The sequence below is a fragment of the Schistocerca piceifrons genome, chromosome 4 (assembly GCF_021461385.2).
Source record: "Schistocerca piceifrons isolate TAMUIC-IGC-003096 chromosome 4, iqSchPice1.1, whole genome shotgun sequence".
NCBI classification, from domain to species: Eukaryota; Metazoa; Arthropoda; class Insecta; order Orthoptera; family Acrididae; genus Schistocerca; species Schistocerca piceifrons.
The window spans coordinates 495,930,372-495,944,490 of NC_060141.1; the positions used below are offsets into that span (position 1 = coordinate 495,930,372).

At 37.6% G+C, this 14,119-nt stretch overlaps 1 protein-coding gene across 1 annotated transcript in view; it reads left to right on the forward strand.

The window, feature by feature from the left end:
• LOC124795944 (calcium/calmodulin-dependent 3',5'-cyclic nucleotide phosphodiesterase 1-like) overlaps nt 1–14,119 on the forward strand; it is a 346,486-nt gene that overhangs the window by 306,168 nt on the left and 26,199 nt on the right. The window contains exon 9 of the mRNA XM_047260024.1: nt 5,963–6,118. Within this exon, the coding sequence (XP_047115980.1) occupies nt 5,963–6,118 (156 nt within the window). The remainder of the gene's footprint in view (nt 1–5,962; nt 6,119–14,119) is intronic.

Below are 14,119 nucleotides of genomic sequence, written 5' to 3' on the forward strand. Positions count from 1 at the left end.
ATTCTGATGTCTGAACATCAGATGACCAGTTCCTTATGCCAGAGTTGCAACCTGGGAAGCTGCGGTCACATTGTGAACAGGAGGTCGGGTGCAGAGTTTTGGTGAGGGGTGTAGTTCATGCCCGGAGGTGTCATTAATGCAGTGGTATTTGCAATAACATTTATGTACCGTGCAAAATTTAGAGAGTTATAAGTGCATTCAGAGCTGCGGTCAGTGGCCGAGCTTAAACGCAGGAGAAGTGTTAATGCCTTGTCAGCACATCATAACCTCACTCTCACGGGTTACTGCCATGGCCACATGCTATATTGGCTGTGGTAGAAGGCTGAGGAAAGCACCAGTACTTGGACATTCCGCAATAACCCAGTGAGGCTTCCACCTGAATACTCTCAAAGAAGTCTGTTGTGCACTCAGGTGGAGACTGCCAACTGAGGTCCAGCATATCAGTTGCCGTGAAGACTAGATCCTAGCCATTCACCGTGGAGCAACCAAAGGGTGTCAGATGCTCACAAGTCAGTCAGGAGGCTGCACAGATACATCATACCTGGTTGGTGTGGATATGGCAGCTTACAGATCATCTTCGATGACCCATACTGTTGGAAGACTGGCCGCACATCAGTCTTCTCATTTGCAATGGCCCAGTAGGCAACAGTGGGAGACCTTAGCTGTGGTGTGCCTATGGTTGGCTGCATCTGAGTGTTGAAGTCAGCAAGCAGGTAGCAGGCTGGTCATTATCAATCAGCGTATTGTGGTTTCACTGTCATTGTCTCTGGGTTTAGGGACACTGACAGAATGGCAGCATGACAGACTGTTGTCTTCAGCTACAAAAGCCTTGTTATTTAAATGGTCAACTCTGCACCTATGATGCAGTGCATTTGCCCTCATTTATCAGACCAACCAATGCTTCTTGCCTCTGTGTGGTAATTCACTAATTATTCAGGGTCAGCAGGCTCAGTTTGGTCTGCCTATATTTGATTTTTCAATGGCCCTTTGCGGTGAAGTTATATCACTGTGCTTTGTTATGTAGCATAGCAGTGTTTGCATTTCTGCCTGCGTCACTCTGAGGTTGTGTGGCAGTACTCACCTCATGTCCTGACAGCTGTTACATTGGTGGTATGCCTTGTTGGCATTCTCACTGGCACTCTGACTCAAAGCTAGCCTTCTCTGTTATGAGCTCACCTGATAGAACTCAAAAATTTAAACATGTGCAATAAAATTATTCTGCTGCACAACACTATATTCCAAACTATCTGATAGAATACAGAGTTTAGTGAACTGAGGAAATTCAAGCTATGGATTCATGATATGTCATATATCATATTATATTTATGATATTTTGCACACCAAATTATATTATTAAGTCCACTTAAGATCCCTTATGACCAAACCCTTCTTATTTTCTCAAACAGCTGAACCATGTATAAACATATTTCATTTTTTTAAATCCTGTTTAATTAATGAATATGTGATTCCACAGGATAAACTTGGCAGTTACAATCCACAGTGTCTCTACTTACTTATCTGTACATATTTCAAAAACCACCATCACATTTACTATAACTTTTCTTTGTAACAAATCTCTTGACTCATAATTTCATACATGCACTTTCTTTTTTTCAAAATTTGTGAGAGCAGAGCTCTTCCCTTTGCATTTTCACTGTAGAAAAGCATTTATCATGTAATTTAGCTTGCTAAGATAAAAGATGAAGTATCTCTTTTATGACCTTGTTTCACGTGTGACATACTTCATTCAAAGTACTAGTGTACGTTGAACCACACCACTGTTCATTACATGATATAATCTAGTTATTGACTTTCCCATTTTGCATTTTATTGCTCTGTTTGTATTCGATTCCCCTTTTAATATCATCCAGTTATTTTATATGTACATTCTTTTCAGACATAAGAATATGAGGTATTTGTACTGTTTGATCAGGCTACATCATTATTCCAGTACTCTTTCTCAAAGGTAACTGCATTTACATTGCTTTTAATTCACTGATCGCAACAGCATAAGTTCCTCAAATTTATTGAGATAGAAAATGTTTAGATTCATCTTTACTATAAGGAGTTGCATGCTGCCATTTTAACCTACATTACTCTCTGCAATTTCAAATCTCAGATCTGTGCTAAGTCAAATGTGCAGAAATGTAAATGCAAAGAATCATCAGTGCCCAGGTAAGTCTATTAGCCTTTAACAATTTTGGAGAACACATCAATAGTGTGACCAACAGTCAAAGTACAGCTTCTTGCCTACATAAAAGCTGTGCTTGCACCTTCTCCTATGAGCAGAGACTGTGTAAATAACTTTTTATCCTTTCAGAGTGAGTGTCCCTTTATTAATCCAGCTAAAAAAAAAAATCCCTTCCTTGGGTTCGACCATCCTTCTTTTCTCCAGTGCCTACATAAAATTGTGTACACCCCATCATAAATCTTTAACAGTATGTAGAACCTCTGACCCTTATCATCATACATCCCAGTGATGAATGATGAAGTTTCTCCATAGCATATCGACTCTACCTGATTATTTCAAACGTTTGTTTCCTGATTCTTTCTTTTTGTACCTTTTTAGCTACACTTCTTGCAATGCCACAACATACATATATTAAATCATCTATTAATAAGTCTTCTTATTAATTTTATTTCTCCTTCATGCTTTTCCAAATAGTCTTCACCCTCCATTAAATACTTATTGTCAGTGACTCTCCACCAGGTATATATTTGCTGCTACTAGATTATTAAGTTTGTATTTATTCTGTGTTATCAAAGCAGTTACATTCCACTCACATCAAAAACCATTCCCTGCTGGGAATCAATGTTTCGAACATAGTCTTTCTTCTACTTTTCTTTAGACAAATAATTGGTAAGTATATCAAAAAGTAGTTTTTGAGCTGTGTTGAGACTAATTTCCAAGATTTTTTCTTATTCCCTGTTTAATCTTAATTAAAAGACACAATTCAGCCACAGATATTGTCTGTAAAAGAGATAAACGTGCATGCACACGTGCGATCATGTGCTCATGCTTTAAATATTGGCATAAATGGTTGGTTTCCTAGGACCAGTATTCTTTTAAATGTTAACAACAATAAGTATATCCTCATTTGTATTTAAACAATATCATTAGATTCTGCCCTAACTACCCTTCACAGAATGAACTACTAATAAGAAAAATCTCAGTTCAGTGCTGTTTACAGCTCACATAATCAGTCATACTGCTAGCTGCACTGCTGATACATTACATGTGCACTGAGTGACACTGTGATGAACTGCTGCATAGTCATTGCATAGCTGCACTGCAAAGCAGAGCTGGGCTGTTCTTGCACTCACTTGCCACAACAGGGATGACATCTGGGATTGCTGCTGCCACTGTAGTCTCAAAATCACGATATGAAATTCTTCTGTGTTATCGATGAAATTATTCTCTAGTCATGTGTCAAAGTTGCTTAAGCACCCAAATATGTTTTGCTGTTGATCTTATTGCTATGGTTGGTCAATCAACATTTGACACTATGGTCAGTCAATGAATGCTTCTTTGATCTTAACCAAATTAAACTTCTTTCTTCATAACTATTAAAATTAATTTAGTCAACACACTGTGTGCGCCCACTTAGACTTATCAGCTGTTGCCATGTGTTGCTCTGGACAAAGTTATATCTTCTATCATTACCATCAAAATTCTTGAAAATTATTTTTATTATTACTAAAGCTCTCTTCTTTTAGCACTTGTAATTCATGTCCTGTTGTACGGTGCCAAATGTAGTGTTATGTGTGAATTATTTTAGTATGTTGTGTACCACTTCATGCACATTTTGTCACCCAGCTGGTATATGCGCTGACTTATATCTTACAAATACCTTGAGGTTGCCATTCTGGAGTTTATCTGCTGTAGTGTATCTGCACACAGTGTCATTAGAACATGACATGTGACTTCACTTTTTGCTGTGGATGAGTGCTGAAAAGAGCTTCACTTTATTGAAGCTTCTAAAATGAAATAATCAGTTTTGTGATAACTCTTCCATACTATATTCACAATGTTTCCAAACTACAACTTCAGTTTTAGTTGTGAGTCTCACACAACTTGTAACTCAAACATGGATCATAACATGTGTTGCTGTTACAATTTGACATTTCAGACTGACAGTTGTCCTGTATTCTTCAATTGTTCTGGCATTGACATTATTGCCCACACCCTTTGTTCCATAACTTCCAAGGCACTGCCAAGCCACGATGCCAAAACATAAGTGGGCCTCCACAGCAGGTGGAGAGGGGCACTCGCTATTGCGCCTTGTCAATATTCTGAAGTAATTTCTTTTCCATCCAACATGTAGTGGGATGTTCCACACTTAGCATGTGCCTAAATGACGTGTAGGATTTCCATGAACATCTTCCATTGGTCTAAATGGTTAGAAATGGAACATGTTATTCCACAGAATCATCATGTTACATGTTAATGTTACATCATTGTGAATGTGTATGTGTGTTGGGGGAGGGGGGGGGGGGGTGCCTTGCACATGTGTGCACACACCTAAAATAGTTCTGGATAATCAAATTAACAGTAACAGAGATTTATCTTTCAAATAAGGACTTGACTGCTTGTACTTGTAAAGACAAGTGGCTTGACTGCAAACAGTTGTACATGCTTCTTTTCTTACTATTTGTTAAGAGGTTGTGTCTATTAGTGGCCCTTCCATGTGTAAATCATCATGGTATGTGGCTTATTAATACTTATTAGGTGGAGATATCCACATCCATTTGTACACTTGTCCCTTTGTGCACTTGAATGTGAACTAAAGCTGAAAAATGGCCAATAGTGTTAAATAAAGTACTCATTTTAACCAAACAACCTGGTGGAAATCATGTCTTTCTTTGAACTGATCCCACCCATGCCCACCAGAGGAGGTAGCAGACTTAACTTTGATGTCAAATGTCAATTACTGACATTCAATAAAACAATGTGCATGGGAATATTACTAATGTGGACATACATACAGGTGTATTTCCTGGTCTAACAGCTGCTTGTTGGTGCTTATAGAATATTATACAAGGGAAACTTGAAGAAAACTGCATAAATACTCAGTCAGATCTTGATAAGATTTCAAAGTAGTGCAGTGGCTGATAACTTGCTTTACATGTCCAAAAAGGTAAACTTTTGCAATTTAAAAAAAAAGAGAAAGAAAAAACCGACATACACACATAGTATCCTTATTAGAGTGCAACAACTTGTATGAATAACTTGGTGTAACAGTGGAAAAACAAAACAATGACATAGGCTCATTCAAAGGTAAAGAAAGTGGCAGTGCTGGGAAAATGCTATCGCTTAAGAAAGAAGATTGTTTACAAAATACTTGTACATTCTGTCTTAGAATGTGTTGGCCCTAGAACAGGTAAATCTAGCAGGAAATATATACTGATATATGTGAGGGAAGGAGTGAAGCTCTGAATTTAACATGATATAATTAAAACTAAATTACTTCCATCTAATCACGTATTTCCCAAAGTTTTCTGCTTAACTGTAATATTATTGTGTGCAATATTCACATTATAAAATAAGACATAGTATATTTGTGATAGTGATCACAGTAACACTTGATGAGCCAAGTTCAAAACAGTTTCCTTTACATTCAAGTTCTCTTAGTAATGATGTATTTTTAAGTTCAGCAATAAGATTATTATAATTTTACTTACTTCAAAAACAAGAGTAATGTTATGATATCTGAAGTTTGATGTTATTCTTTAAGTCAGCTAGTCTCCAGACTAAAAAGAGAAGACTAATTTTAAATTTTCTTTACTCTGATCATTGGAATTACTGTAATTTAAACAAAGGTATTTTTTGTAAGACAAAGTTGTTGTAATGATAGCATATCACTTTAGTTCTTCATATTCTGTTAAAATACTGATTGTATTTGATTAGTCCCAATAAAGTACATCTATGAAGTTTACTATAAAAATAACTTATGTGTTTTAGGTTTCATCGAATTTATTGTTGAGCCAAGCATGGCAGTATGCAGTGATATGTTGGAAGCAATTTTGGGTCCACTTCATTCATCTTGTAAACCAACATCTGCTGAAAGCATCCAGAGTACAGGATCAGAAAATGCTGAAATTGACAGAACTAAGAACGGTACAAAAATTATGATTATTTCATTCACTTCCATACTTATTCCATTTAGAGTAACATATAAATAAAGAATTTTCAGAATGATACTGCAATTAAATGATAGAAAGGTCTTTTGCTTACTGGGAAACAGCAGATCAATTGACATATTTCTGTAAAATTTTTTTCTTCTTTTTTAATGTTCCTCTCAATGTGCTGTGACCAGGAAAGTAGAAGACTTTCATGTCTTTATAGCAGTGTACTCTTCTTATATATTTCTTCATGTATAAACCACATGACAGTGCAGTGAAGGCCAGAACAAAATTTGTTAATAATAGGAACTGCAATTTGTTTCTTGGTGGGCATATTAATGATGACAAAAATCACACACACTGGCATGGAATGAGTAAAAAGATATATTCATAAATATCCAACTGGCTTAACAATTTTGTTCTTGTGCTCAGTATTTTAGAAACTGACTCATTGTTTTTTGTCAGGTGCTACATATGACAGCAGTAGATGTATTCACTGTCTGGATACTAACCAAACCATCACTTGTAGTGCCTGCCCAAATTTATTGAAATATTGTGAAGAAAAATGGAATCATCAACCCATATGTGCAACCATAAACCTTCTATTATTCATACCAGGAAACTCTCAACTTGCTTATGATTGAGATATGAATTAAACCAGTCATTAATTATAGTTCGTAGTGTTAAACAACAGACATGTTGTAGTTTTTTAGATTTCCATGCATCTAGCTGGTTTCGTGAAGTACAAAGAAAAATCAGAGAGAAATAATATTAGGAAGAAGGAAGGGGCAAAGAAAAAAAATTGATTAGGGAATAAATCTGAAAATACATTGTTGAGGTAAGACTATCAGATTAATGGTGGGGTAGTGTTGTGATGGAGGTGCCATATAAAAATAATAGAAAACTATATTAGTGCCAAATCCTTAGTTCTCATGTTCATTATACTGATTGGTGACAGATCCAGTGACATTTAACATCTAGGGAGTGAGGGTGGTGGAGGGGTGATGGTAAATGAGATGACTTGTAAAGCATTTAGAATGCCTGGGTTAAGTTCAAACTAACTTAGTACAAGTAAGGCTTACTGCCTAGGAATAAGTACAGTGGTGGTGAGACATCCTGAAAACCTCCATTTGTAGGTTTGGGGTGGCAAAAGGGGACACCTGAAGCAATTTCAACAGCACTTCAGATATGCCTGACTGTCCAGAAAAAATACTTGTGATAGGATGGGGTGGGATGACAAGCACTGCTAGGAATGGGGTTAGGCTTAGGAAGAAGGTTACATGTTAAAACAACAGAGTGGTTAGGAGGTGACACATTATGATGGGAAACAGTTTATATTGGGGTAAAATCTATAGTTACTGGTGTTTGTCACCAACAGATGATGGCTGGAGGGGGGGGGGGGGGGGGGTGCAGGAAAGAGTAATTAAACTAGTAAAAATGGCAAATATTTTTGTCACATCCATAATATTTGGGGTTGCTAAGCCAAATGGTAACAGTTCTAATGAAAATTTTTCATTAATTGTGGCTTTGTGGAGGAAATAGGATGATATATGTAACATGTAACACACAATGAATATGGAATGTGTGGAACAGTTTCAGCACAAGTTGGTATACATTTCACTACTCTCTGGGAAAACACTGGTGGGAGGGACTTGCCTTACCAACCTGCATGGGGAAGAGAATTTTATTGACATGAGAATCATATAACTTATACTAGTCTCATACATAAAGACCTCCTGGTTGTTAGCTGATTAGTTATAGTTCTATTGATATAATGGGGCTCTTTCCTTATGTATGTGCAGTATGGTACATTTGTTTATGTTTAGGATCAACTGCTAGTCTTTACACCTGATTACTCACTGTACTTGTTACTGTAGCCTTCTTGCCAGTAAACAAAATATAAATGGCTAAAACATTTTTTGTTATGCCCATCTGTGACTCAGCATCTCCGCTATGTAGTGAGTGGTGCTTTCCTTCTCATAATATTGTTACATTCCCTCATGGATTTTCCATTGTTTGAAATGGCTAAAACAAGTATACATACATAAAAATTTTGCAGATAGCTGGCATTCTTAGAATTTCATTAACTATAAGAGTAATTTAGAAAAGCAAAGAAAGATAGACAGAAAAATGAATGTTTTTAGTAGAGGGAAATGTCTTCCAGAGAGACCTGGTGTACTTCAGATGATTCATAAATAAGACCAGACTCATATTTGAGCTTAAAATTCCATACAACCACATTATCAGTCAAAATGAATTGCCCCAACCAAACTGTGGACATCAGCATCACACAATGTCTTGCTACAGATATTGCTATGAACCATAATAACAATAGATGTTAGTTTCACATCAGCATCACACAATGTCTTGCTACAGATATTGCTATGAACCACAATAACAATAGATGTTAGTTTCACCACTCATGCCATCTAGACCACTTCTTCTGACAGTGCTTCTAAAAGCACATACTTGGCCTTATCGAAACATATTTGAATTTTCCTCAGTGCAAATGAATGGTAGACAGGCACACAAAAAGAACAAACTTAACTAGCCTTGGATGGATCCTTTTCCAAGCTAGGATTTGTACAAACACACACACACACACACACACACACACACACACACACACACACATGCACCTGTATAGCTATAATGTGCTGGCTGATTACACAGTGTTCTTGTGGTCATTATTTACTCTATTTTCCATGTTTATAAATATAGAAGAAGAAACAGGAGTTGATTTAGAAGAGATAGGGGATCCAGTATTAGAATCGGAATTTAAAAGAGCTTTGGAGGACTTACGGTCAAATAAGGCAGAAGGGATTGATAACATTCCATCAGAATTTCTAAAATCATTGGGGTAAGTGGCAACAAAATGACTATTCACGTTGGTGTGTAGAATATATGAGTTTGGCGATATACCATCTGACTTTCGGAAAAGCATCATCCACACAATTCCGAAGATGGCAAGAGCTGACAAGTGCGAGAATTATTGCACAATCAGCTCAACAGCTCATGCATTGAAGCTGCTTACAAGAATAATATACAGAAGAATGGAAAAGAAAATTGAGAATGCGCTAGGTGACGATCAGTTTGGCTTTAGGAAAAGTAAAGGGACGAGAGAGGCAATTCTGACGTTATGGCTAATAATGGAAGCAAGGCTAAAGAAAAATCAAGACACTTTCATAGGATTTGTCAACCTGGAAAAAGCATTCGACATTATAAAATGGTGCAAGCTGTTCGAGATTCTGAAAAAAGTAGGGGTAAGCTATAGGGAGAGACGGGTTATATACAATATGTACAACAACCAAGAGGGAATAATAAGAGTGGACGATCAAGAATGAAGTGAAGTGCTCGTATTAAGAAGGTTGTAAGACAAGGCTGTAGCCTTTCGCCCCTACTCTTCAATCTGTACATCGAGGAAGCAATGATGGAAATAAAAGAAAGGTTCAGGAGTGGAATTAAAATACAAGGTGAAAGGATATCAATGATACGATTTGCTGATGACACTGCTATCCTGAGTGAAAGTGAAGAAGAATTAAATGATCTGCTGAACGGAATGAACAGTCTAATGAGTACACAGTATGGTTTGAGAGTAAATCGGAGAAAGACGAAGGTAATGAGAAGTAGTAGAAATGAGAACAGCGAGAAACTTAACATCAGGATTGATGGTCACGAAGTCAATGAAGTTAAGGAATTCTGCTACCTAGGCAGTAAAATAACCAATGACAGACGGAGCAAGGAGGACATCAAAAGCAGACTCGCTATGGCAAAAAAGGCTTTTCTGGCCAAGAGAAGTCTACTAATATCAAATACCGGACTTAATTTGAGGAAGAAATTTCTGAGGACGTACGTCTGGAGTACAGCATTGTATGGTAGTGAAACATGGACTGTGGGAAAACCAGAACAGAAGAGAATGGAAGCATTTGAGATGTGGTGCTATGGACGAATGTTGAAAATTAGGTGGACTGATAAGGTAAGGAATGAGGAGGTTCTACGCAGAATTGGAGAGGAAAGGAATATGTGGAAAACACTGATAAGGAGAAGGGACAGGATGATAGGACATCTGCTAAGACATGAGGGAATGACTTCCATGGTACTAGAGGGAGCTGTAGAGGGCAAAAACTGTAGAGGAAGACAGAGATTGGAATATGTGAAGCAAATAATTGAGGACGTAGGTTGCAAGTGCTACTCTGAGATTAAGGGGTTAGCACAGGAAAGGAATTCATGGCGGGCCGCATCAAACCAGTCAGTAGACTGATGACCCAAAAAAAAAAAAAAAGGTACCAATGAGCCCATTCGGCCCACAGGCTGGGGGAGAGTTGTACACAGTGACATGGAGTAGTAGTGTGGGAGAGGGTGATAGAACGGAGGGGGGGGGGGGGGGGATTGTCAATGTCAAGAGGAGTGCATAGGTGTAGGACTAATGAAGTTAGGAACATGGAGATGGGTGTATGGCGTAGATTCAGGCCAGAAGGATCAAAGGATGTGTTACTGTTTTACAAGGGCTGTTCACATCTAAATAATTCAGAGAAACTGGAGTAGTGGTTGTGTTTATCCAACAAAACTTATCTCTGCACCTTCCCTGGCAGTATGACACATGTGATGAGGCTGGGATTATTATACCCAAACAGTCTACAAACAGCTTTCCCATGCCTTATCCCCCCGTGCCCCTAGCCTCAGACTGCCTCAATGAGTGAGCTGCAAAGAAGCAACCACTCAAACACCCAGTGTCATCCCAGACTGTTACAACTAAACCATATCTTTCCTCAAATTTGACTGTTATCGTCTTATCATCATGCTCCAACATGAGGGACATCTACCCACAATCCTTCATACCTCTCCTAATGCAGTAACCTGCCACCCAGTCAATCCATGAAATATACCGTAATAGTCTTATCTTTGCACCACACTTACTCCCAACCCCTTGCCTCAAAGATCACACCCCTGCAAAAGGCCCAGGTGCAAGACCTGTCTGATATGCCCAACTAGGACATCCCATCACAGGCACATCCTATCCTTATTAAAGTTAAGTCTACCTGTGAAAGCAGTCCTGTGATATACTGTCTCTGTTGTAACTTCTATGCAGTATTTTAAGTGGGTATGGACACTAGCCAATTTTATACTGGAATTAATGGCTACTGACAAATTGCAGTCAAGAGCAGAGTTGACCAGCCAGTGGCAGAACACACATCCTAGCACAGCGTCCTTGATTTCAGTGGCTGCTTTGTAGCCTGTGCCATCTGGATCCTTCCCTCCCATACATCAATACTAACTTCTGTGAATTATGTACATGAGAATTGGGCATAACTCCCTCTGTCTGTGACCAGAATGAGCTCACCGTTGCCACTTTCCTATCCCCTGCACCTGCTGCATCTGAACCACCAACCGCACTTCCCAAACGCTTCCTTTCACTCCTCATCTGCTTTCTTCCAATACCCACTCCAGCATACAAAACCACTCACACCCATCAAGCTACAGTGTCAGCACAATGTATTGAGTCAGGACAATGTAGCCGCTCAGGTGTATGTGTAATCTATTAGTTCTGAAGAAGAATTCTTCTGACAGTCAGCAACATTCTAAGCCTTGTTTCTGTGCCTGTTAAATTACTCAGCACCTCCGCTACGTATTATGTTGTTAACTTTACTCTGTCCATTATTTATATTCCACCAAAGATCTCCCTTTATATCTTGTATGTCCAGCTGCTTTGAGTGGTTTTTTTAAATACATATTTTGTTGTTAATATAAACTACATCACATGTTGTACATGGTATTTCATTACAATTCAGCTAACATTTTATTGCAAAGAAAATAATCTGTGCTACAGTAACACTTTTTCACCAGAATGTTATGAGGTGTTTTAAACTATATCTTGTTGTTTGCTTCATACATCTCAAGGGAATTTTTACAATGGTGTTTGGTCCAGCATAGGATGGTTTTGCTTCAAATTTCATAGTATGTTGTGTGGGCCCATGGAAGTAGTTCAGCTTCTTTGTGTCATATCTGGATGTCTTGAGTGTTAGGAACATATTTGAATTTTGCTCAGTGCAAATGAATGGTAGACAGGCACACAAAAAGAATGAACTTAACTGCCTTGGATGAATACACACACACACACACACACACACACACACACACACACACACACACACACACACACACACCTGTATAGCTATAATATGCTGTCTGATTACACAATGTTCTGTTTTTCTTTTGAGTAGTTTAAGTAAAGCATGTTCATTCATTATTAAGTTCATCTTTCCAGAAAGTAGCATAAATCTTAAGTTGTTTGATTTAGAAAATTTTGGATAATAGTTTGTTTACATATAGTTTTAGTACATTAAAGTTACACTATATTGTGATTAAGTTAATTTACAGATACTGCAGTTAAGTGAGTACTGAGTTCTTGTTGTTAGCAGAAATAATTACCTTTTTACATTATATCACACACCTGAAGCAGTGACCTGTACGCCAGATTTTTTCTGGCTTGTAAATAACAAAAATTTGTGTAGTGTAATAAGTGTTAAGTGGTTTAATTTTATTTTGAAATACGTAATCTGTGCTGAAATGTGTGATGAGTGTGGATATTGCCCTATGATAGTCAAAGAAGGAGTGGTATATGTAGAATGTGATTTGGAATTTCACTTGGTGACTGTAGTGGGAAACTGGAAGTGTAACTCAACAAGGCTCTCCCATGGTACTGTAGGCTCTGAAAAAAAGACAAGAGAATCATTGAGCAGGAGGCAAAGGTTTGTACCCTTCAGGTTGAATTACAACATGTGAAATTTGAGTTAGAGAAGTTGAAGGAGGAAGAAGATTATGGGAACAGAGTAAAGGTAACAAGAAATGAGTGAAAGGGGAACAGCTCTTCAACTTCATCTACATTTAAGATTACAGTATAAAATAAATTTGAGTTGTTACCTGAAGTAGGAGGGGAAGAGCTCATTCAGCAGGTCACAGTAGGGTGCAGCAGACTTCTAGCAAAGAAAATCGAAGCATGTTGCCAACAAAAGAGAGTAGGAAGAAAAGAGTCTTGCTGCTAGGTAGTAACCATGGAAGGGATGTAGGCCAGATTTATTTATTTATTTTATTTATTTGTTTTGATCCTCTGAAGCATAAATTGTACAGAAATGCATGTCATGATATAGAACAGGTCATTTGATACATATTAGGCATTTATAGAAGAGGTACATGTCTATGAATCTATAAAATGATCACATATTTATATCACTTGTGTAATGTACTTAGGTCTTATATTTATTCTGTACCATAATTTAGCATTTATACCAATAAAACTTACATTCAGTTATGTTACAAAGGTCAATAGTTTGAGATCTATTATCTGATGTTTTGTTGAGCAGTTCCTTCTAACAGTTTCTTAAAGCAGGTTGTTTTCAATGAATTCCTGTATGCTGTAGAGGCAGTGTTTACTTAGGAGTGACCATAGTTTTACTTTAAAATCCTTCACTTGTGTAATGTTCTTCACTGCTGTTGGGAGATGATTGTAGAGTTTTATTCCCATATATCTGACACCTTTACTGTATAGTTTTGTTGAATGCAGAATTACTCGTAGAGAGTTCTTTGACCTTGTATCGTGTTGGTGCCAGTCTCAGTTTATATGTAAGTTGCTAATATTTTTCTTGGAGAAACATAGTATGTCCAGTATGCACTGACATGGGAGGGGAAATATGTTCAGATTCTGGAACAGTGGTTACAAGATTCTCACTGTTGTCTGAATAATATTATTCTAACTACTTTTTTTGGAGTTTAAACAACATCACTGCTTCTGCACTGTGGCCCCAAAAGATAATTCTGTAGCTTAATGTAGAGTGGAAAAGAGCATAGTACATTGATGTGAGGGTGCTGGTATTAACAATATTCCTTATTTGTCTAGTCATGAAACATACTTTACTCAATTTGGTGCAGGTTATGTCAATATGACTTTTCCATGTAAGTGTGTCAGTAATGGTAACCCCCAAAAATTTGGTTTCCTTTA